At 38.7% G+C, this 25,224-nt stretch overlaps 4 protein-coding genes across 7 annotated transcripts; 2 read left to right on the forward strand and 2 right to left on the reverse strand.

Moving 5' to 3' along the window:
* Positions 1 to 1,382: 1,382 nt before the first annotated feature.
* LOC127250319 (beta-adaptin-like protein A) lies at positions 1,383 to 10,242 on the forward strand. 3 transcript variants are annotated; one of them, XR_007838662.1, is made up of 14 exons: positions 1,383 to 1,518; positions 2,046 to 2,562; positions 3,130 to 3,254; positions 3,324 to 3,522; positions 4,175 to 4,403; positions 4,476 to 4,642; positions 4,737 to 4,946; positions 5,199 to 5,309; positions 5,393 to 5,569; positions 5,661 to 6,074; positions 6,550 to 6,874; positions 7,364 to 7,507; positions 7,634 to 7,729; positions 9,663 to 10,242. XR_007838662.1 is itself a non-coding variant. In XM_051273524.1 (11 exons), exons 1-11 carry the CDS (start codon positions 1,466 to 1,468, stop codon positions 6,850 to 6,852), a joined length of 2,505 nt encoding a protein of 834 aa, XP_051129481.1. In that variant the 5' UTR covers positions 1,383 to 1,465; the 3' UTR covers positions 6,853 to 6,991. The 3 variants fall into 3 exon arrangements, 1 of the variants encoding a protein (XP_051129481.1); XR_007838663.1 differs by having other exon boundaries at positions 7,669 to 7,729; XM_051273524.1 differs by lacking the exons at positions 7,364 to 7,507; positions 7,634 to 7,729; positions 9,663 to 10,242 and having other exon boundaries at positions 6,550 to 6,991.
* A 1,986-nt stretch (positions 10,243 to 12,228) lies between these two features.
* On the reverse strand, positions 12,229 to 15,287 carry LOC127250320 (uncharacterized). 2 transcript variants are annotated; one of them, XM_051273527.1, is made up of 3 exons: positions 14,975 to 15,287; positions 13,926 to 14,017; positions 12,229 to 13,088 (listed from the first exon to the last, which is right to left on the reverse strand). In XM_051273527.1, the coding sequence occupies exons 1-3, from the start codon at positions 15,125 to 15,127 to the stop codon at positions 12,683 to 12,685; spliced, it is 651 nt and encodes a 216-aa protein (XP_051129484.1). In that variant the 5' UTR covers positions 15,128 to 15,287; the 3' UTR covers positions 12,229 to 12,682. The 2 variants fall into 2 exon arrangements, with proteins under 2 accessions (XP_051129484.1, XP_051129482.1); XM_051273525.1 differs by having other exon boundaries at positions 13,926 to 14,035.
* Positions 15,288 to 19,642: 4,355 nt separating this feature from the next.
* Positions 19,643 to 22,779, forward strand: LOC127250426 (pentatricopeptide repeat-containing protein At5g25630-like). Its single transcript, XM_051273705.1, has 4 exons — positions 19,643 to 19,808; positions 20,678 to 20,852; positions 20,937 to 21,830; positions 21,902 to 22,779. Exons 2-4 carry the CDS (start codon positions 20,766 to 20,768, stop codon positions 22,691 to 22,693), a joined length of 1,773 nt encoding a protein of 590 aa, XP_051129662.1. The 5' UTR covers positions 19,643 to 19,808; positions 20,678 to 20,765; the 3' UTR covers positions 22,694 to 22,779.
* Positions 22,780 to 22,820: 41 nt separating this feature from the next.
* Positions 22,821 to 25,110, reverse strand: LOC127250427 (uncharacterized). Its single transcript, XM_051273706.1, has 2 exons — positions 24,647 to 25,110; positions 22,821 to 23,524 (listed from the first exon to the last, which is right to left on the reverse strand). The coding sequence occupies exons 1-2, from the start codon at positions 25,014 to 25,016 to the stop codon at positions 22,821 to 22,823; spliced, it is 1,074 nt and encodes a 357-aa protein (XP_051129663.1). The 5' UTR covers positions 25,017 to 25,110.
* Positions 25,111 to 25,224: the final 114 nt, after the last annotated feature.

Raw genomic sequence — 25,224 nt, forward strand, 5'->3', positions numbered from 1 at the left:
TTAATAAAATTCTCATGATAACCATGTTTTACTTTTTACCTACTAAAATTTTATATTAAAATAAAATTATTTTGTAGTCTCCGTACTATGGAGAAAGCATTTTGTATACGAATTGCATAATTATTGCTGTTTTTGTTTTTTGTTTTTTTTTTTTTTTTTTTGCAATGATATTTTTTTTAACGCAATTTAATTTTAAATTTTTCAATAGTTTGCACTTATATGTACCCAAGTAAGTGAAATAAAAATTGTGAATAATGAAGTTTTATAAATTATTAATGCAAGAAATGTAAGAGTAATTAAAAACGACAATAATGTGATGGGTAGGTAACAATAAATTGAATTTGGTCAAATTTGGAAATAAAATAATTAATTGCAATTATATTAAAGATGATTAAATATTGTGGTCCATGAAATCCTGTAAGTGGCTTCAAGCCTGGATTTTCCATTTTCGGAAAATGATGATTACATGAATGATAAATACACATCACTCACTCTCAAATTCAATCGTGTACATGATTTTATATATTATTATTATTATTATTATTATTATTATTATTATTATTATTATTATTATTATTATTATTTTATATAAGTTAATGATACTCCCTTGTATCTTATAGTACTATATTTGTTTTTGGAAATACTATCGATTGAATCATATTTTTATAAATATATTATGTGATAGGAGTGGAATTTATGAGAGATTGATCAAATAATAATAATAATAATAAATACATTATGCAAATACTATTTATTTATTTATAAGTCAATCAACAAATACTATCTATTTAAATTTTTGTATAGAAAACAAATATTATATCATATTCTGGACATATGAAATATTTATTTATTTTATAAAATATTGCATTTAATAATAACTCAAACTCTTCCAAGCAAACCTGTTTTCTTTAAATTATTACACATATTTTCAAATTATTTTTAAATGAATCAATACTGCAATTAAAAAAATTTCATCAAATACCTAATTTTTATTGAAACTATTAAATTAAAAATATTACTGTTATGTAAAATATCATATCTCACATTTTTTATATCACATCAAAACTATTTTTTTAATTTCTTACTATTTTAAAAATTTCAAAACATAACTTAAGTTTATATATACATATTTTTATTGTAATTTTGTAATATATTGAATAATCTTGTATAAACAAGTGTAAACTCTGAAGTAATTTAGTCCAATTATAAACATTTCATATCATAACATAAGTTTATAAATTGGGCCGTAGGCCCATTTAAATAATTTTTGGGTATTTAATGCAAAGGAATATAAAATCCCACAAGACCCAATTTTTCTAACACGCTTTTAGTTTTTTGAGAAGCGCGACTTATGATGAGCGCAGACTTACAGCAAACTGCAAGGCATCTCCCAATTCTTACCATTTGTATGGAATTTTCCGAATCTTCTACAGATCAACGTGTTCCCAGAGATCAGTAGTGGAAAATGGCGCCACCCCCTCAATACCAGCGTTATCCTTCTCCGTCTCAGCCATCGGGGTACTCTTCCTAGCTTGATTTATGTATATTCTGTGTGTGTTGGTGTTGTTGTAACTTGTGGCGGATATGGAAATGTTGATGTGTTTGATAGAGAAACGAATTATTTGTTAGAATGCTGAAAATCGTGCTTCGTTCGATGGAGATTATTGCACATTGTGAGTTTTCGGAGGGTATGATAAGATAGATTCTGTAGTTCTGAGATTGATGGTTTGATTCGCTTCATAACTGCGACTTAATTTTTGTGCATCTGCGTGGATCTACAGCAGAAGAGAAGGGGAAACTGTTTTACCGTTAGTTTTTTATTGATGGTGTGGTGAAGAATTTTGAACTTTAGATCATAGGACGACAATGGCATGGATTTTGACGGCTAATTCATGCCTTCTTTGATGGAAGTCCGAGTTTACGAGTGGTGACTGCTTTATTGTGTATTGGATTTGCCTGCATTGTAGAACTAGTTAGTTTTTGTTTCGATTTAATATGTGTAGCCATAATTGGTGAAATGCTGATCTATGTTTTGGTTCAATCAGAAAAGGAGAGGTTTCGGATCTTAAACTGCAGCTTCGACAGCTGGCAGGTAGCCGAGCCCCTGGAACTGATGATGCAAAGAGAGATCTTTTCAAGAAGGTTATATCTTATATGACTATTGGAATTGATGTATCATCAGTTTTCAGTGAAATGGTTATGTGTGCGGTTACCCCCGACATTGTTCTTAAAAAGATGTGCTATTTATACGTTGGAAATTACGCAAAACACAATCCAGATCTTGCACTTCTGACTATTAACTTTCTTCAAAGAGATTGCAAGGATGAGGATCCAATGATTCGGGGTTTAGCTTTGAGAAGTCTTTGTTCGCTTGGTGTGGCAAATCTGGTGGAGTACTTGGTCGGGCCATTGAATAATGGCCTGAGCGATGCAAATGGTTATGTAAGGATGGTGGCAGCTGTTGGAGTGCTTAAGCTGTATCACATTTCAGCTTCAACATGTTTGGATGCCGATTTTCCATCTATTCTAAAGAATTTAATGCTTAAAGATAGAGAGTGTCAGGTTAGACCTTCTCCAACCTCATGCCGTATTTTGCACCAAAAAATTTGCTGCACAACTCTCTATAAAATTATATTTTAAAAGGAGAATAATACATTTAGAACACTGTCGTCAAATAGTAGAATTATTGTTTATGTAATGGTGTAGATTGATATAAAATATGTTTTCAGATTCGAAGAGGATAATAAATTTAAAGTTAAGGGTTATTTATAGTTTATCATAAAGAATATGAGATGGGTTATAAAAAGCATTTGAAGTAAATACTTCTTTTAAGTGCAGTGGTTGGAGTGAAGCTGCGCCAAATTTGGTGCAATGGGATGGAAATGGAGTTAAACTACTGGGCTTCATTCAGTAATTTCCCTTCACATCAATTGATGTGACTTTTTAAGTTTATGGTGATCAATTGTGTTGAAGCTGTCAGTTAATATATTTATGTCTAGTTGATAAATAAGGAAACAATAGCGTTGAATCCGGGATTTTCTGGCTGTGTCAAATGATAGGACAATAGCGGGTCATGTATAAGAAAAACCTCCTGTTTGTTCTGTCTTATGTTCTCTCCTTGTTCATCAGGTGGTTGCAAACTGTTTGAAATCTTTACAAGGGATCTGGAGTCTGGAAGCAATGAAATCCGAGGAAGCAGTAAGGGAGTTAGAAGCTTTGCATACCAAGCAGATGGTTTATTACTTTTTAAATAGGTACGGAACATAATCAAGCAAGCGAGATGCAGATTATGAGGTCTCTAATTAGGCATTTGATGGATGCAGAATAAAAAATTTCAATGAATGGGCACAATGTGTAGTCCTAGAGCTGGTTTCAAACTACGTTCCAACGGATAGTGAGGAGATCTTTGACATTATGAATCTTCTTGAAGATAGACTTCAACATGCCAACGGCGCGGTTGTCCTTGCTACCATTAAGTTGTTCTTACATATGACCCTGTCAATGCCCGATGTTCATCAACAGGTACTATATATATATCTTGTCATCTCATTATCTTTGCTTTCATTGTTATTGATGAGAACATATTAATTCCATGATTTTTCTGTAGACTTCGACATGTCAATGGCATCCGTTTGACTTGTCCTTTATGCTACTATAAGTTTGTACTGAATAACACATCGAGATCGAGTAAAGAATGCTTTATGTGGACCTTTGATTATATGATGAGCCCTTCAAAAGCTTCTTCAGGATATTTACATCTTGTATATCTCTAGATTATTTCGACTATACTGGTGCACCTTGTGTTACATTTCTGCAGCCGTTGAATCTTGTTCTGTTTCTCTTGTTAGGTGGATTTTGACTCCTAAACCGTGGTGCACATACCAACCCAGAGGTTCCTGCAGAACACTTGAATATGATTATTTCAATTTCTCCACTTTACCTTTCTAGAGTGTATGGCTTACCGTTAACATTCATCTACCATTTTAGATCTTAGATATCAAGCTTTGAACAGTGCTATATTATCTCACATGTACTACTCGCAATGTGTTAACCTATTCACACACCTAATGTTTGGGGAGTTTTAATTGCATAAATTATGTTACGTCAATCATACATAGTTTTGCTAAGTTTTGTAATATGATCATATTATAATCTTAATGAAATTTCTGCTCAGGTGTATGAGCGGATTAAAGCCCCTCTCCTCACTTTGGCAAGCTCCGGGAGTCCTGAGCAGTCTTTTGCAGTTCTAAGCCACCTACATCTGCTAGTACTGCGTGCACCATATCTTTTTGCTTCTGAATACAAGCATTTCTACTGCCAGTACAATGAGCTGTTCTATGTGAAAAGGTTGAAGCTTGAGATGCTGACTGCTGTGGCAACAGAGAGCAATACATATGAGATAGGCAAGTTGTTTCGCATATGGATTCTTTGCTAGTATGCTCAACTCAATGACCAATCTTTGCTATCTGTTGCAGTGACCGAACTTTGCGAATATGTTGCAAATGTTGATATTCCAATGGCAAGGGCTTCCATTCGAGCTGTTGGAAAGATTGCGCTGCAACAGTACGATGTAAATGCTATTGTGGATCGGCTGCTTCAGTTTTTGGAAATGGAGAAAGAACACGTGACTGCAGAAACCCTTGTAAGCACTACCCTCCTCTGTCCCGGAATTTCAATCGTCGTCCTGGTGCAGTTATCTTGTGGAGTCTTCGACCATCTATAGTTTCTGTTTGCAGGTTCTTGTGAAAGATCTTCTAAGGAAGTACCCACAGTGGAGCCATGACTGCTTAGCTGTGGTTGGGAATATCAGTAGCAAAAGTGTTCAAGAACCCAAAGCCAAGGCAGCCCTTATTTGGATGCTCGCTGAATACGATCAAGACATGAAAGATAGTCCTTACATTTTAGAAAGTTTTGTGGATAATTGGGAAGGGGAGCATTCTGCAGAGGTGATTAAATTTCATTACCTTGTTTTACTTTCGTGTTTATACTTGAAATCGGTTTCTCATTTTCGCCTACTTGATATGTTCCTTTCTATTCAACATATACACATTTCTGCACCGCCTTGTATTTCGCAAAGTCGTCAAAGTTTTCAAATGCTAAAACTATAGGAAATGAGCATTGATTCTTCTGGTGCTATCTAACATGATATGCGCCCGATTCCTTATAAAGAAGCATCCACATTTATATTCTTCCGGCAGGTACGTTTGCATCTTCTTACAGCAGTAATGAAGTGTTTCTTCAGACGACCACCGGAGGCTCAGAAGGCCCTTAGAGGTGCTCTAGCCGCTGGTCTTGCGGATTTTCATCAGGTGTGGCTTTTTACGATGTCGAGTTTGGATAATTAATTGCTTCGATCTGTTCAAACAGCCGCTAAAAATTTGATTCACTGCAGGATGTTCGTTCCCGGGCATTATTCTACTACAGACTTTTAAAGTATGATATTTCTGTCGCAGAACGGATCGTAAATCCTCCCAAACAAGCCGTCTCAGTCTTTGCAGACATCCAAAGTAGCGAAATCAAAGATCGCATCTTCGACGAATTCAACAGCCTCTCTGTCGTATACCAAAAGGTGACAATCTTTTACAATATAATCATTCGAAAACAAATTAAATCAATCCCTTCGTATTCATACATGTTCATCGACAAATTCATTGCTGCAGCCATCATACATGTTCGTCAATAAAGAGTATAGAGGGCCGTTTGCGTTCTCGGGGGACATCGGTAGCGTCAACCCCGAATCCACAGACGATGTTGTTACAGCTCAAGGATTCGAGGCAAACGACAAGGACTTGTTATTGAGTGTTTCCGAGAAAGAAGATAATCAGAGCTGCGCCAACAACGGATCTGCTTACAGCGCCCCTTCTTACAACTCCTCCAAAACAACTACGCGCGTCTCTCACAGTCAGCCCGACCTCGCATCACTAGACAAACCGTCATTACATAAAACTCCTAGCTTGGCGATCGAAGAACTCCTCGGCCTGGGAACGCCTCCTTTACAGCTCAATCCTAAAGCCACCATCGATCCAAACACTTTTCAACAGAAATGGCGCCAACTACATGTCTCTGAATCCCAGGTTATAAAATTCCGAGCTTTATGTTTATTTATAATGCTTATAGTACGAAAGTTCTGAAAAATTCACCGGTTTTTCCTTTTTCGCCTTATATTCATCGGTTTATAGGCGAAATCTGAAGGATCGTGCACTTTATTGCAATTTGTGACGGGTAGAGCTTTTAAACGAGCCGAGTGAGCTTGAGTATCTGTTCTTCGAGCTCGACTCGAACATACTGTTATTTCATATATATTATATGATTTTTTAATAAATAAATATAATGTTGTTTATAATTTATTATAATGAGTTCAATCTTTGAACTTGAATTTAGCATGTTTATCTCTATAAACAAGTCGAGTCAAGCTTGGCTCGTGAGCTGTTAAGTTCGTTTAACAGTTCTAGCCGCGGTTTTTGTTGAAAGTTATTAACGGCGAATGAATGTCGCTATGCTCGAGATTATCTCATAACATGTCTTCTTTGTCAATGTTTTCATTTTCAGGAAATCTCCATCGAACCACAAGGGGTGGCTGCGTTGACGAATCCTCAGGCCCTCCCGCAGCACATGCAACGCCATTCAATCTTCTGCATTGCGTCGGGAGGTCACGCCCCGAACTTCAAGTTCTTTTTCTTCGCGCAGAAGTCATCGGAGTCGGAGTCCGCCGGGTACCTTATAGAGTGTATCATAAACTCGTCGTCGTGTAAAGTGCAGGTGAAGATCAAATGTGATGATCAAAACACGTCCAAGGCTTTCTTCCAAGTTTTTCAATCAGCTCTTGCCAAATTTGGGCTGTCTTCTTCTTAAACACCACACACAACACACTAAGGTAAAGAAAATTAGAACAATTCATTGATTTGTTTGATTCTTTTCTTTTTATTAAGGAAATTTGTAATTGAAGTTTTGGGAAATTATAATGAGAGCAGAAACAGTTGGTCCATTTTAAGCATACTTCATAGTATATAACTCAAGATTGGTGTAATTTTTTGAATTTTAAGAAATTAATAAGAATCATATTGATACCTATTAATCTAATTGCGTTGATATATTATTACTATAGTTCATTTTTGTCAAATTTGAAAAATAATATAAAATTCAATTTTTAACTTTTTGAAAATTGCAAAAAATTAAACATTTAATTTAATACTTTTTTATAAAATATATGTAAATAAATGAAGTCTATAATATTCTTTCATTTTTATAATATTTTATATACTATAATTGATAACCATATTTACGTAATTCGTTACACAAATAATAATAATAATAATAATAATAATAATAATAATAATAATAAACCCTGGATTTGATAATTTAGAATATGGTGACATCACCGACTATTGAGAGGGGAAGAAATCGAAAGACGAGGAAAGCGAGAGAAAGAGAGAAGATGAGAGGAGAGAAGAGCGGAGGGGAGGGGGGAGACGAGCCTCCGTTTCGTTTTGCCCGCCCGCCCGCCGGCGTAAGTATTGATTTTCTGTTCAATCTATTGGTTTGATTTTTTATTTCGGTTCCATCGGTTCGATATTTCAATTCCTTTGTTTCGATTACATTAGGGTTTATGAAACTTATATTTTTCTCTGTTCAGGTTAATCAATTGAGTCTGGATTCGTTTTTTCTCAGTTACTTGCTGTTCTTCTCAAACCGAAGAAAGTCAGAATAGAAATTTACCCCCCGGCGCGGCGTAAGTATCGATTTTTCCGTTCATTTGTTGGTTCGATTTTCTATTGCTCCGATATTCTTCACATAGGTTTGAGAGTGGTGTATGTAGGTTTCAATATATCATCTGGGGACTTGATGCCTCTGTTTACTCGGTGTCTCTTTGTGTTTGGCCTTTGGTGTGAGTTTTGGATTTGGAATGAGATGTTAGTTTAAGTTTTGGGATTCATGTTAAGCTATTTTATAATTCGATCGATTAATCAATATGAATATTAATAAAATTTTACAGGTAAATAGAAAAATATTTACATCTATATATGATTAACACAAAAAAGTATTACAGAAAATAGAGAATTTTGAATGATTATAAATATATATAGATATAAACATAAGATTGTAAGGAGGTTCATCTTGATAAAAGCTTTTGAGAAGATTTTGAGATGCACATTGTTTGCATAGTGTGAGATGGGAAATGAGATGCCAAACAAATGGTGCCCCTATATTTTCAGCCTTGTTTTAGTACTTAATTCATTAAAATTTTCCCTCTAGAAAGCATTCTGTTGAAAACATATTTTTAAAACATAAAATAAATAGATAACAAAACTCATTCTCTACAAAGACTTTTTTTGTATTCAACTTATCCTTATTCCCGAAACAATCTAAAATTGTAAAGCAAGTCCAAAACATCCTTGATATTGGTGTGGTTCCTCTTTTTTGTTTTCTTTGGAAACACAGACTTTTCACATTTCAAAATTTTGCAAAATGAAGTGATTCTTTTCTCCCCAGAAGTGACTAGTTCCATGACTGGTGGTTTAAAGTATTGTTATGTATATTACCTACTTATAGTTCCATCCATGCTTTGCCATTATGTAAATGTAAGATGTCGGCTCGATAGTTGTTTGTTTTACAAATGACAATTGATTTGGTATGTGAGCAACATGTCACATAAAAGACAAGGAACTCAAAGAAATTGCGCATTTAGCATTAGTGACCCCCTAATGACTAGAGATCTATACATAGCCTAGCTGATTATCTTTGTTTCGAATCAAAGTTTCTGGCATGCTTGTTAGCATTTTGGTCTGGGAGTGGCGATGCATTATAAATTAGTTATTTAGTGGCGTCCCAATAATATTTATGTTAACAGTAGTAGATGGTTCATGTGGCCCTTAAGTACCTAGTTGGGTCCATCATTCATCTAGGGTGTAGGGTGTGTTTGTTTGGAGGGTTGAATTTTGGGTTTTGATTTGAATTAGTAAAATTTTTGAATTGAATTAGTTGTTTGACCTGATATAAATAGGTGTTAACGTGATATTGATTTTTAGTATAATACTATATAAATTTGATTTGATTTGATTTTTTTTGGTGGGGGATTTTTATTAATAGTAGAAATCCACCAAAATCATTCAAACAAACACACCCCTAGTGTTTTGGAATATCTGCTACGTAAATATTAAAGTGAAAGCCGGTTTAGGCTCCATGCAAGTTTGAGACATTCTGTGTCGCATTTCCAGTTTTCTGTTATTGTCTTAGACAAAATGTGTCGGGTGCTTATATTATATTAGGAAATGGGAGTTTGAAATGCATACCTTTGATTAAACCACGAGCTATGGTTGCAAGCTCAAATCTCACCGCTGAAGGGTAAACCATTTGCGGGAATGAATGGAGGAAACCATTTGCGGGATCATCCCATCTCATTGCTTTCTTCCATGGGGTCTGCTAGTTAGCATCTATTCTATAGCATGATTTACGTGTAATATGTGATGTGATTGATTACTTGTGGTTGCTTGCAGAGGCATTGATTTGAATAATGTGGTAATGTGTGGTGTGGCTTGGTTTGGTTTGGGTGTCTTAATTTCATGGAAGAGAATGTGAGTTGTGTCTGTTGTAAATTTTCTTGTTCGTTCCGAGATTATTCATTCCCTTTTCCTCCTTTTGTTATAAAATATCTAAATATACAGAGGATGAAGCGTTATAAAGGGATAAGAAAAAAGTACACCTTTCTGAAGATGACTGTCGTCTGTCTCTCGGATGGATATTTTCTACTACGATGGATTTAAGGTAAGGTTGTAAAAGTCTTGTGGGTGGGTGGGTGTTTCCAAGGGAAAGCCAGCCAGCCATGGCTATGTTATGTAATGTAATGTAATATATGCAGGGATGAGGAGGGGGTGGGGTTTTTAGTATTGTTGGTGATGTGCCAATAGGAATATGTTGGATATCGCGTAAGCCTGTAGGAACTGAGGTAACAGCACGTGACTTATCTGTCGAAAATGGGCCAGATCACATGAGTTTTCAATTTGAGCTTTTAGGCCCAGGTTAATGTTATATTGGGCTGGTTACCTCTGCATATATCATTTAATCGACAGACTCTGGGCCACGTGGGCTGCGTCGAAAATGAGCATATATGTGGGAAATTTTGTCGTGTATAGTATGGGCCTGTTGGACCTGAACGGACAGCATGTGAATCATGATTCAGTGTAAGGGCTATGTTGTGCTGTAAAGGCCTTTGAAATTAATATGGAACTGCAGTATGGGTCAATACGATGTCAGACGGAACGTGGGCCTGTCATAATCGGGCTGACAGCGTGAGACAGGATGTGGGTCTGTCATTAGTGCGCCGATTTGGCCTGTCAGATATTGGGCCAATAGTACATGTGGCATTATTTGGACTTGTCAGAAATCGCCTGTTTTGGCCCATTTTCGACAGGCCCAAGTAACGACACCTGTATTGTAGGCCCAATTTCCGACAGGCAATCATTGGGCCCAAAAGCCCAAAAATGTGAAATTTCCAACAGACCCAACTCATGAATCACATGCTGTCGGTACATTTCCGACAGGCCCAGTTTCTATGAGACATCATGTAGGCCTGTATCAGTCAGGCCCGGGTTATTTCGACTGGCCTTAACGGCCCAATTTCACAATCAAACAGGGCCCATAGCCCAAGCTGCTAAAGCATATGTTTTCGGCCCAATTATTCAGGCCCAAGTCGTTTCCCACATTGTCGGCCCATTATCGACAGGCCCAAGTCATGTCTAATGGTGTCGATCCATTTCTGAGGCCCAATTTCTGTCTCACATGGTGTCGGCCCATTTCCGACAGGCCCAAATCATGTCGAACACGGTGTCGGCCCATTTCCGACAGGCCCAACTCATGAATCACATGCTGTCGGTATATTTCCGACAGGCCCAGTTTCTATGAGACATCATGTAGGCCTGTATCAGACAGGCCCGGGTTATTTCGACTGGCCTTAACGGCCCAATTTCACAATCAAACAAGGCCCATAGCCCAAGCTGCTAAAGCATATGTTTTCGGCCCAATTATTCAGGCCCAAGTCGTTTCCCACATTGTCGGCCCATTATCGACAGGCCCAAGTCATGTCAAATGGTGTCGGTCCATTTCTGAGGCCCAATTTGTGTCTCACATGGTGTCGGCTCATTTCCGACAGGCCCAAATCATGTCGCACACGGTGTCGGCCCAATTCCGACAAGCCCAACTCATGGATCACATGCTGTCGGTATATTTCCGACAGGCCCAGTTTCTATGAGACATCATTTAGGCCTGTATCAGACAGGCCCGGGTTATTTTGACTGGCCTTAACGGCGCAATTTCACAATCAAACAAGGCCCATAGCCCAAGCTGCTAAAGCATATGTTTTCGGCCCAATTATGCAGGCCCAAATCGTTTCCCACATTGTCGGCCCATTTTCGACAGGCCCAAGTAATGTCTCACATGGTGTCGGCCCATTTCCGACCGGCCCACTGTACCTAACACGCTGTCGGCCCGTTTACCACAGGCCTGTCAGCGATTGGGCCGACACTACATGTTATTTGGGCCCGTCGTAAATGGGCCGACAGTACATATTATTTGGGCCTATCCTATCACAATGGGCCAACAGCAGTATTCACCACATTTGGGCCTGTCGGTCCAATCAGAAAGGGAGCACGATATCTGATATCACGTGGGCCTGTCGAAAATTAGCCTACACGTGTGGTCCGATTAGTTAGTTGTTTGGGCCACCAAGTTACTCCTATTAATAGTTTCCTTCTAATAATTATTTTCTTTTTGGGCCTTAAACATTTGTTTTGACTATCTGCCTTTACTCTCCTCACAATTAATGTAATGTCAATTAAATAACGAACATATACCCTTTATTTTATTTTATTTTTTCCCATAAAAAATAAATCCATTACTTTTTTTCTTTCTTTTTAGCAAAATTCATACAATTGTTTTTTAACTTTTTCTACAAAAATGTAAAAAGTAAATGAGTATATAAAATTTACCCACGTTAGTCATAAAATTTCTAACATAGCCACCCCCCTTAACCTGCGAATCATCCCAAGGCATTCTGTGTAAAAAAAAAAAAAAAAAAAAGTGAACACAACCATTGATGAACATACTTCTCAAAACACACTAGTTATCCTCTGATATAATTACTAAGAGATAAAAAAATTAGAAAATATAAAGCCTATATATAATGCACAGTCATAATAACCACATAATAATGCGTTAGGAAAACAACAAAAGCAATTAAGTTAAAACTCAAATTAGATTTTACAATGATTATGAGAAAATTCTAGACTTGGCCGTAAAAATAGATTTTCAGAAAATCAGGGCAAAAGTTCAAACACAAAATAAGAGCAAGCAAAAAGATCAATTTTGAATTCAAAGACAGAGCAGAGCAGAGCAGAGCATCCAATAATTTTTTAAAAAAAAACAAAAAAGAAAAAAAAGGAGGAAGGATTTCAAGAACTTGCCTTAGCTTAGCCACCGCATATCTTGGAGATGATCTAAAAAGATATCACCAAGAAAATCGAATGTCAACAGCCAGCCAGCCAGCCACCTTCTTAATATGGATAACTCGAAAAGCATTCTTTTCATATACACAAGAAGCCAGGATTGCACGGCGTTCTTATGACTAGACTGGATCGCTGCTGCGCAAATCGGAACTGTAAATGTAAGAAATCGAAGAAAATCAAATCAATCACCTGCCTTGTTCTTCTTCCTTCATAGGCAGTAATGATTTGAACCACTGCTTCCACGGCGCATCTTGCTGCTGCTCGAGCCACGAAAGAAAGCAGCTATCCAATAAGCAGAAGAAGTTGACGTAAAGTAGTTGGTAGCGAACCGGGATGTATCGGAAGTTTGCCACTTGGACAGCGGGCCACACGCCGCCTTCCAGAATTAAAGCCGGCAGAAAATCCCTCTTTACATCTTCTTTCACTTGTGCAGCTGTTTTACCCGAAGAGAACCCCATGTAAGAGAAGAAAACGAGAAGATCCACGGGCCCGAAAATTATGCCATCAGCTGCAACTTTTGTGGCGACAAAACGGAAGGAATGCGGTTGAAGCTTTAGCCTCACCCGAGCAAAGCGGTCCAGCCCTTCGTACCTACATTTGTATAAAGATCAAAAAGGGGATGACTTGCATAAGTGACATGTCTTAAATCGAGTAAACAAATAAAAAGAGACGAGATTAACTATGATAATAAGTTTAAGCTAAATTGATCCAGTGTGAGTTTTCAAGCTTGATCCCTTTTTTCTTTCCGAAAATTAATATAGAAATCACTTGAGCTTCTTCTTATGTTTTGGGAAAAAATAAAATTCAGTGCTAGCAAAAACTACAGGCCTCCCCCCACCCCCCCACCAAAAAAGATAAATCAAAACAAACATCATATCACCTATTTATATCAAGTCAAACAATTATTCAAATTTTTTTTAAAAAAAAAAAGAAAAGAAAAGAAAAGTTAACTATTCATAACCCAAACCCCCAAACAGACCACCCTATGCAGCACCGTTCCTGAATTTTGATGGGACACCAGAAAAACTTAAAAACAGGGCCATTATTTAATTATTTTAAATATAAATAATATAATATGAATCAGTTTTAGATATTTTTTGGGTTTGTTTGGTTCCCATACCCAGGACCGGCACTGACCCCATGTATACTTGAGATCACTTAACTTGCTCGTGCTTTTTGGTTGGCCATAATATTATGGTTTTCCTACAAAAACTTAACTCAAGCGCACGTATATGAAAGTATACTAGCTAAATTCCTAAATGCTATAACAGCATTTATCATTGGGCTTCATTGCCAGAGAATTTAAGATTTAAACCAAATGTTTAGGACCGGGGTAAACATATGAGCAGGAAAAACTCGTGACAGAAAAGCATGCTTTGTATCTTTCAAGAATAAGGAACACGACTATTCAGTTAAATATATACTGACCAGAAATGACCAATTGGGCCAACAAATCCAAGTCCAAACATGGTCGTGGTTGCAACCCGTTTCCAATTGATTTTTAGCTCTTCATCTCTTTCCTGCATAGTAGATGATAACTATCCAGATATGCGAGAAATCAGAAATTCAAAGTAGATACTAAATAGCATAACAATGAAAAAAGAAAAGAATATATATCCTAATTGATGATTGTCTGTCTTCCCAACAAATTATTCACTGAAATTAGAAAGAAGTGAATGCAATAGAGACCTCTCCGCATTTTTGATAAAATCCACAGAAACACTCCTTTTGAGAACTCAAATTTCTCTCTAATCGCATCAATATTACAGTCATTGGCAGTTAGGTTTCATTCCAGTTTTTTTTTTTTTCAAAAAAAAAACCACTATGGACTGCAACTGAAACCAGGACACATTGAAGCTTTTTGGCAATAAGACCGAGGATGGAAAGAATGACCAAAATCAAGCATGCCGTCTCCAAAACCCTAATTAGATTTTGTAGAAAATCCAATGTCCTGTTGCAATTTTCTAACTAGGAATTGTAATGGAATTTAAGCTTTTTCAATCATTTCTCTTCGACAAACATTTTCCTTGATGAAATCGTTAAACTGTATGCTTAGTACATAAAAAAACGGTTTGATAATCACTTTTTTCTGTTTCTGTATAACAGGTTTGTAAATGACTCGCCGGATTTCTTCAGACATTTCTCATTTAAGCAATCCATACGAAAACTCTGTTAGCATTTCAAAGAACACAACTGTACCAATCTATCGTCAAAACAAAACCTAATTTCAAGCCATTCATAAACCTATTCATCCGCAAAAAAACACAATCCATCGAGTACGATTTGCAAATATCCACAATATAAACCTATTCATGGATTAAAAACCGGGAAACCAACAGAAAGGTCATTCAATCAAACAAAAATTCATTAAAACAACTGACTCAATCAACGAAACAAAAAACGCCAATATCAATCACGCGGAACATCATACAAAAAAGGAATAACAAAAGCGTTTAAGAAAATAATCGATTACTGACATGAGATTGATGCGTGTGCGGTTTGGGGGTGTAGTGAGTGACGGCTTGAGCAGCAATGTCGCCAAATCCCCAAATGAAGCCTGAGCTAATCACCTGGGTTTTAACCGGATGGGTTGCCAAACAATTCTGGTACCATTTCCACAGCCTTAACATGCTAATACGACGATCAATTCACGGAATTCCAGAACTTGTGTTCACCAATCGAGGCGCAATTTCGCAATCTTCGATCGTAATTTGAAGGAAAGAGTACGAAAGAGGGCGGTGGATTGCGCAAGGGTTTGGCAGTCCGTCAAATGGTTGAATTTTCATTCAATTCGCATTTGAGGAATATAAATAATAAAATACAATTACATTATTCTTTAAATAATAATTGTAGTATATTTTTGTGTATATCGCTTTAGAGAATATTTAGAAATATTTTTGAATAATGAAAATAACTGCCCCATCCAATGCCGATATTTTGGTGAAATTAAAGTTTTTGACTTATGAAATTATAAAAAGTTTCAAGAATATTAAATATTTAGTTTGATATTAAAAAATAATTGTGTAATGGCTAAGAATTTCAAATATATGTAAAGCTCTATATTTTTTGTCAAAGTTTCAAAATTTTACTGCAACTCGGCGTTTTCTAAAGTTGTTGATGTAATTTTTCAACAAAAATAAAGTAAAATTCAAAGATATAGAAAATATCCTTAAACTTGATTAATTAGTGTCTGAGATTAGGAATCTCTAAACACTGTATGGTACAGAAAATAAACTGGAAAATAAAAGACTGAAATTTAAAGTGGTGATCCCCAAATCTGACTTTGCTTTGTTGAAGTTGATTGAAGATGCCTTGCCAAATGATGATCCAAATCCTTAAATATTCTTTGAAGAAAACGTTCAGAACCGTCGTCTGGTCAGTTACCATAACCGTTGTTAACCGCCCCAAAAGTTCTCTTCTATTGACACGTGTGTCAACCGTTCTACTACGTCCGACCTTCAAAAAACTGTTCGCCAGTTGCGACTTCCTCTAACTGCCCCAGAACTGCTCTCTCACCCGACCTGCACATGCTACTTCACTTGGTCCGAACTTCGTATCACGTCCTGACCTCAATGCCCAACCTGCTTCTTCGCCCGACATCATTTGGGCCGACCTCCGCATCAGCCGCCCTCCGTCTTTGACCGACTTTAATTGGTCCGACCATGGACCAACCAAATGTGGTCCCGACCACGGACCAACCGACCGGCTCTATTTGCCTTATCTCTTTAGAAGGACAGACTGTCCTCTGGACAGACCTCCGCATCTGTCCGTACCTCTTCCTTGCCCGATCTTTCTCTTGACAAACCTTCGCGTCTGCCCGACTTCGTCTTTCACCCGATCTACGGTTTACCCGACTTGGGTACACCTTTTTTCAGACTCCGCCCGACCTTTCTTCCTTCCCGATCCTTGCATCTGTCCGATTGCACCCTACTTCTGGGTCATTTAACTTATATCCAGACCCGTCCAGAATCCCACTGCCATTATTTATTATTATTATTTTTTGTGCTTAACAATAAGCCTCCTCCTCAAGACTCCTAAACATCACTTTCAGTGATGTTTTAGGAGTTTGCAGGTCAGCATCTGAGGCTACATCAGCCTCAGATCCGACCTCCATCTTCTGAGGCTACGTTGGACCCGACCTCCATTTATCGCGGACTGGTGGTGGTCTGCACATTGATCGATCTTGCACTAACATTGCTTCAGCATCTCCCCCCTGACGGAAGTCATGATTATTTTCTGTAAAAAAGGATTCTAACCTTCTTGCCGTGGATGCTAAACTGGCCAGATCTTGGAAGTCGTGGGCTGTCAGGGCCTCGCGAAGTCTGGTATGCATGTTCCTGACCACCAAATTGGTCATTTCGCTTTCATTGATCATCGTAGGACATCGTCCCTTCATCAATCGCATCCTCTCTATGAATTGGTAGCCGGTCTCTTCTGGCATCTGCGTGATCTCCAGAAGGTCTATCAGTGAGACTGTCGGCAGAGGATTAAAGAACCTTGCATGAAAATCTGCCTCTAAATCTTCCCAAGTTTGCAACTGTCCAGGCGGCAGACTGGCATACCAAGAAAAAGCTGTTCTTGTGAGCGACAACCCAAACAATTGTAACTTGTGAAACGGATTGTTGCCTACTTCTCCCAATTGAGCCGTGAAGCGACCCACATGCTCAATGGTAGAGGCTCCGTCTTCTCCCGAAAAAGAATAGAAGTCTGGTGGCCTATAATTTCTCGGGAGAGGATGATCGTTAATGATCCTTTCTGGAAATGGCCTCTGGTAAACCGGCCTGTTCACCGTTTGCGGATTCATTCCGAAATGCACCCGCAGAACTTGAGCAATATCCTCCGGATCTACTCTGGGTGGAATATGGTCGAACACTGGAATGTGATCGTGAGTCTGACCTCCCAATCTTTCTTCTCTGGAGAAGGCTGGTTCGGCTGGGATGGGATTATGAGTCTGTCCCTTGGGTGGAATATGGTCGAACACTGGAATGTGATCGTGAGTCTGACCTCTCAATCTTTCTTCTTCTCTGGAGAAGGCTGGTTCGGCTGGGATGGGATTATGAGTCTGTCCCTCCAACCTTTCTTCTCTAGAGAAGGCTGGTTCGATTGGAATGGGATTATGAGTCTGTCCTCCTAATCTCTCATTCGGCTGGGTATTATCAACCCTCGGTCCCAAAGGAACATTATCTGGGAAAGTTAGAGGAATCTTCCCCATATCTGTTCGGTTGAAAGTTGTGACGCTTGGAAACGTACTGTCAACGTACGTTGGCCCTGCAAACGTTGATCTTGGAAAAATCGCCTGAAAACGAGCAGGTGACACGGCTGGAAGCATGTTTGGATACAGGGTGAATCTGGAGAATGCCTGATCCACCATGTTCTGTATTAGATTTTGTTGTTCACGCAACATGTTCATTTGTTGCTCATGCAACATGTTCTGCATAACCAAAGTTTGCTGGTTGTTCATTTGTTGAACATAAGACAACCAATCGGTAGGTGGTGGGGGAATCTCCCCTGGATTTGGCATGACTGGTGGTGAAACATTCTCTCCCACCGGTGCTGATGATGATTGAGGTTGTGTGCCTGCCATATTGGTTGAAACATTCTCTCCCACTGTGGTCGCCAATTTGTTGATGTAATTTTTCAACAAAAATAAAGTAAAATTCAAAGATATAGAAAATATCCTTAAACTTGATTAATTAGTGCCTGAGATTAGGAATCTCTAAACACTGTATGGTACAGAAAATAAACTGGAAAATAAAAGACTGAAATTTAAAGTGGTGATCCCCAAATCTGACTTTGCTTTGTTGAAGTTGATTGAAGATGCCTTGCCAAATGATGATCCAAATCCTTAAATATTCTTTGAAAAAAACGTTCAGAACCGTCGTCTGGTCAGTTACCATAACCGTTGTTAACCGCCCCAAAAGTTCTCTTCTATTGACACGTGTGTCAACCGTTCTACTACGTCCGACCTTCAAAAAATCGTTCGCCAGTTGCGACTTCCTCTAACTGCCCCAGAACTGCTCTCTCACCCGACCTGCACATGCTACTTCACTTGGTCCGACCTTCGTATCACGTCCTGACCTCAATGCCCGACCTGCTTCTTCGCCCGACATCATTTGGGCCGACCTCCGCATCAGCCGCCCTCCGTCTTTGACCGACTTTAATTGGTCCGACCATGGACCAACCAAATGTGGTCCCGACTACGGACCAACCGACCGGCTCTATTTGCCTTATCTCTTTAGAAGGACAGACTGTCCTCTGGACAGACCTCCGCATCTGTCCGTACCTCTTCCTTGCCCGATCTTTCTCTTGACAAACCTTCGCGTCTGCCCGACTTCGTCTTTCACCCGATCTACGGTTTACCCGACTTGGGTACACCTTTTTTCAGACTCCGCCCGACCTTTCTTCCTTCCCGATCCTTGCATCTGTCCGATTGCACCCTACTTCTGGGTCATTTAACTTATATCCAGACCCGTCCAGAATCCCACTGCCATTATTTATTATTATTATTTTTTGTGCTTAACAAAAGTAAATATATTTTTTTATAAAATATCTCATTAAATATTATTTTAATACATTTTAGATATAAAGCATAAATATATTGTTTAGTAATTTTAAAAGTACATATTTCATAAACTGGCAAAACTTTGCTTGTTATTTCAAATTTTAAATATAAAATAATTAATAAATTGGACAGAAGACAAATGATAATAATAAAGTAGATCAAATTTTAACCCAGAGAGCACCCCCACAAGACAAGATAAATATTATGGAGTGTTGAATTTAGATATTGTAATAGTAAAGAATATTAGTTTTATATAAATAAAAGTTTAATAAAATAAATAAAATTATTATTCCAAATAAACAACTTGAAATATTGTCATATTGAAAAAACAAGTTTAAATATATAAACAAATATCTATACATATATTATATTCATTTCGTTTCAATTAAAATATTATTTTTATTATTTTCTAATGCAGCATAATAAAAAATAAATAAAAACAAAAACAAAAACTTATACTTAAGGTAAAAAGGGGCACAAAGGTAGTATTACAAGATAAAATATAAATAGACTAATACATGTATAGGCTCAATTTTTGTGTCCAACGATAAATATATGGATAAGATTTCTTGTCACGCCACGCTTTGTCGTGGACAAATTGGGGTTTCTTTAAACTCCACAATCAATAATAATTTCTTGCCCATTCCAACTTCATCGTCATTGCCATCGAAAAAATAAAATAAAAAATAAAATAAAAAAAGAACAAGAAAAAATACCCAATCGATAGGGCTGCTGCGTGCTCGTCGAAGGTACAGTCAATTACTCTGTAGCTTTTCTGCTATTATTTTCAATTACTGTCTGAAATCAATTTTGAATTCGTCTTGAAATTTGGGGGATTTCAGTTTCTAGGTTTACGAATTCTTGGAATTTTATGACGATTGGGGTTTCGATGGATTGAGACAAGAAAGATTGATCTATTACATATTTGATTAAGCTGCGTGTCTGTGTTTTTTTTTTTATTATTATTTTATTTTATTACATTTCTTGTGTTCTAGTTGAAAGGAAGTTCTTTCTATGGATGTTGTTATCATATTTGAAGATTCATGTCTTTAATGATTACTCATTCGGTCGGATTGTAGTTGACGACGGTGTAGAAGTTGCACAGTAGCGAGAAAACACGCCCGTGTTATGTGCGGGTGTGCACTGTTCCGCTATGTGCTTAATTTACGTATATTTGGTATCCAAATCGAATAAAGAAGTTGCACAGTTGCAGAAAACACGCCCATGTTGTGTTTTTGTAGTGTAGTGTTATGTCCTGGTGGGGCACTGTTCAGCTATTTGTCAATTTTAGGGATATCCTGTTTTTCAAATCTATCCGAACAAATATTCGAAACCGCGAACCTCGTAATAATTAAAATTCAAATATTTTCAATTAACCGATGATATTTAAACTGGTTCGTAGGGATGAGATTTGATGACAATGTAGGATTCAATTTGGTGGCTAGTCATGTCATAGTTTAAGATAAAATAGTTGTTCGACATAATCTACAGTCTCAAATTAGGGGGATTGTTGCATCTTCGATTCACCATTTTCCCTATTTTATGAATTTCAAAGTGTTCGATTTGTTAAATCTTATGATTCACATATGATGCGATGTTGTGGGGATATTTCTTACAGATTGCGGGAGAAGTAGTCGACCCTATGCTTTGATTAATGTCGTACAAACACAAACTGGAAACGTATTGAACATTTGAAAAGTTTACCTATGGGCTACATTAAGGAATTCGATAAAGCCGCGATAGGCAGCGCTTTCATCCTAAAGGACAATCGTGATAACGGGCTTTCGACTGAGGTAATAAGTTTTTGGTATAAACTATAGGTCTTTGGTAAGAATTCGAGATATTTTTCGAGACATAAATTGCGATTACGACTGCAGGAAACATCTTGTGATGAGGCCATCCAATTCTACACACCGCCGGGCTCGATTCCGTGTACTTTCTGCGCGAACGACGACAGCTGTCACATCGTTCGTACGAGGACAAAGATGATGAACATTCTGCTCGATCGCGGGAAGCCTCGGGAGGCCCGGACGGTTTTCAACAATTTGATCCGTGCCGGGCACAAGCCGTCGCTCGTCACATACACGACGCTTTTAGCTTCGCTGACCGTCGAGAAACGCTTCGAGTACATACATTCAATCATCTCGCAGGTGGAGGAGAACGGACTGAAGCCCGATTCCGTGTTCTTCAACGCCGCCGTCAACGCGTTCGCCGAGTTGGGGGACATGGAGGAAGCCGTCAAAACGTTGACGAGAATGAAGGAGAATGGGATGAAACCGACGACGAGCACGTTCAATACGTTGATCAAAGGTTACGGGATCGCCGGAAGACCCGAGGAGTCGGCAAGGATGATGGAGCTGATGTCGAAGGAAGAGAACGTCAAACCGAACTTGCGGACGTATAACGTTCTCGTTCGGGCGTGGTGTAACAAAACAAAGTTCGAAGAAGCTCGGGACGTGATCTCGTCGATGGTAGTGTCGGGTATACAGCCCGACGCGATCACATACAACACGTTGCTGACAGCTTATGCTCAAAACGGTCATATGAACGACGGGGAAGACTTGATCGTCGAAATGCGAGGAAATAACGTGCAGCCGAACGAACGAACTTGCGGCATCGTAATCGCCGGGTACTTTAAGGAAGGTCGGATACGGGACGCTTTGAGATTCGTTTACACGATGAAGGATATCGGCGTGCGCCCGAATCTCATTGCTTTCAACTCATTGATCAAAGGTTTCCTCAACACCTCCGATAGAGACGGAGTCGAAGAGGTAACTTTCCCGACTCTTTTCTTACATCCGTCGTCGTCGCTTCTCTATAAAATGATTTTTTCGACTCGAAGGTTCTTACGTTGATGGGCGAGTTTGGAGTGAGACCTGACGTGATCACTTTCAGCACGATCATGAACGTGTGGAGCACCGCCGGGTACATGATCAAATGCCGCGAGATTTTCGACGACATGGTAGCGGCTGGGATCAAGCCCGATGTCCACGCGTACAGCATTCTCGCAAAAGGCTACGTCCGCGCGCAAGAACCTGATAAGGCGGAAGAGCTTCTCGACGGCATGACGAGCTCCGGCGTTCACCCGAATGTGGTGATCTTCACAACCGTAATCAGCGGATGGTGTAGCGCCGGTTCGATGGAATCAGCCATCCGGGTTTTCCAGAAAATGGTCGAGCGTAACACTTCCCCGAATCTGAAAACATTTGAAACGCTGATCGGGGGTTACGCCGAGGCCAAGAAGCCGTGGAAAGCGGAAGAAATGCTCGGCCTCATGGAGGAATTCAGCATTCGACCGGAGAAGACAACTTTTCAGATGGTTGCCGAGTCGTGGAGAGCTGTCGGATTAACCAAAGAGGCGAACAGGGTTAGCGGTGCGTATAAGAAGTTAGATAACCGGCCAGCGTTTCCGGTCGAGAGCTTGGAGAAGATTTATCAGAAGGAAGCCATGAACACGAGACTTCAGATACCGAACATTGCTGCGGGCGATCAAAAAGGTTCATGTGGAACGAACCAAATCGTGCCGCCGCCGCCTACAAAAACACCGCCGATGGTTCGCCGGAGGCGTTTCCAGGGGCAGCTTTGCGTGTCGGGACAAATTGCGCCGATATGTACAGTCCTGTTATTGAACTAAAACATAGAGAGGCTGTTATGTATATAAAATAACTATGCACTACGAGTCTGCTCGACTCAATTCAACAATAGACTGTTTGTTACATATTTTACTGAACAATAATTTAAAAACCAAATGATTTTTAACTCTACCCAAGTCTGTGTACTAAGGAAAGGCCACAAATGAGCAAGATTGCATAGATGCCAAAGTCCATAAATAAAGCTGTAAGAATGCATTGGAATAGTAAGCCTACCCCAATGGCTCTGCCGGCGCCAAATGCAGAAGCCCAACGCTGGCTCCGGCTCATCGGTTGAGCTATTGAATCCGTCCCTCTAGTAGTGTAGCGAGCGTACACGATGGATACATTTGTCGCCAAAAGGAGATAAAGAGGTCTGAAAAGTACGACGGACCTGCCTGGGATAGGAAATCCTGCACAGGACAAGAGCACTAAAATCGCTGCTGCTGCAGAAGAACATATTCGGATGTTTTCTGTAGCTGCAATGGCGGATTGGAGTCGACGGGCTGTGTTCTGTGAGCTGCTATGGCCCTGAGAGAGACTTTTTGTGGATGAAGCGATCTGAGATAATTCCTTTTCGATGCCAAGCAAGGCAACTGCTCTAGATGTAATATCTCTGTGCCTGTTTCCATCGTGCGTTTGTGATGATATTTGAGATAATTCTTTGGTGACACCGAGCAATGCTTCCCCAGACAATATGTTTTTACAATTTTCAAGGTTTGGTTGTAAAGGATTTTCTGTCTCGTCGACGGTCTCAAACTGGCTAGGTTTCTTACCAGGCTCATGATTCATCGAAGCTGAATCTGGGATTACATTGTTTTCCAATTGAGGAGTATCTGCAAAACCACAGTAATTAGCAATAACAAGAAAGTCATTATAAGCCAATGTTCAACTCAACACGAACCTAAACGCCCATACAGGATAGGGATCCTAAGGAATCGACAGTTGACACCTTATGCTGCTAAGGAACCGTATGATTGAAAGATTGGGTTCAGAAAACCTATGCTGTCAGAAATTTGAAAGCCGTTTATGATTGATTACTAAGGATATGTTGCATTTTCGTGTCCATTTTCGCACTGTCGAATCTATAGTGCCTTTTCTAATTCCTTCAAAATTTCTTCAAACACCTATTTTGCATTCAAAACATCTCCCCCAACACTCATTTTCACCTAACGATATTCAAAACCCAAAACTTTAAAATACAATTAAACACACCCTCTGAATACTAAGGGTGTTTGTTTGGGAGATTTTAGAGGATTTCTACTATTCCTCTAAAATTTTCCACCAAATATCAAATCAAATACCTCTTTTTTATTTTTATATTACACTAAAAAAATCAATTTTACATTCAAACAACTATTCCAATTCAAAATTTTACTAATCAAAACTTAAAACCCAAAATTCAAACCACCAAATAAACTATTTCTTGGGAAAAAGTTGAATCTCGAGTTCATGCACGGAAAACACTTATGTGCGACCTGCTCGATCATCCCGCAGTTATAAGACATAAAAGATATTTCAAATTCATAAAAAGATATGAACACAACTAGATGGATTAAGTTCATACAACTTAGTTAATTTGAGCTATATATCATAGCAGAAACTAAAATTTAATCTAAGCAACAAAAAAAAAAAGGCTTCTCATGTGTCCTACGGTAAATACCCAGTCATCTTTAGAGATACTATTAACACACACCGAAGATTGGGTATAATCTTCCATAGCGTAGGAAACCCTAAAAACCAGGAACCAGAGTGTAATCAATAATAAGCACGAAATACTAATTTATAATGCTCTTTCCAAACCCTAAGGCCAACCAATACAACAAAATTGGAGCCAATTCGAGTCCACTAGTCAGCCAAAAACCACATATTGCGCTAAAACATATAAACCCCAACCAAAATCACTAAGAACCAAAACAGAACGTGACGAGAACACTAAACGAAAAAGTCGTCTATACCGGCAAGCGTTTGCGGTGGAACAGACGCTAGGTTACGAGACTGCTCGGAGTCCTGCGACAGCGATTGGATGCGCCCGGTGATGAGCGCCAATCTATCGGATCCCCGCTCGAGGATCCGACGGCGGCGCGCTTCCCTGCCGCTTTGGCTGCCTGTTCCGGTAGCTGCAATCGTGGCCATGAATTTCCGGCGAGCAATTAATCGGAGTTTGAATGAGTGAATATAGTAGGAAGTAAAATCCCCAGAGGCGATGAGATGCCAATTTATTCTGATGTAGTATGAGGCGGCGTTGAGCTGAGGAAAGTTGACACCCTTTGCTTCATGTTGGACTTTTATTCCACTTTTGCCCTTGCGATTGTATTCGTGTCCCATTTGAACCCAAGGCTAGACTCGTCTTTTCATTCTCGCCATTTTCTTTTAACTGTGATGCATCGATACGGAAACTAATGGCAATAGTTTTTACTGTTTGTTTTTAAAAACATATAGGTTCTGTTTAATAAAACATTTTTAAATATTTAAATTATTTAATTATATATTCACCCCTAGTAAATTTATTTAATTAATAATCAATCCAAATTAT

The sequence above is a fragment of the Andrographis paniculata genome, unplaced genomic scaffold, assembly GCF_009805555.1.
Source record: "Andrographis paniculata isolate CXL003 unplaced genomic scaffold, ASM980555v1 Contig37END, whole genome shotgun sequence".
NCBI classification, from domain to species: domain Eukaryota; kingdom Viridiplantae; phylum Streptophyta; class Magnoliopsida; order Lamiales; family Acanthaceae; genus Andrographis; species Andrographis paniculata.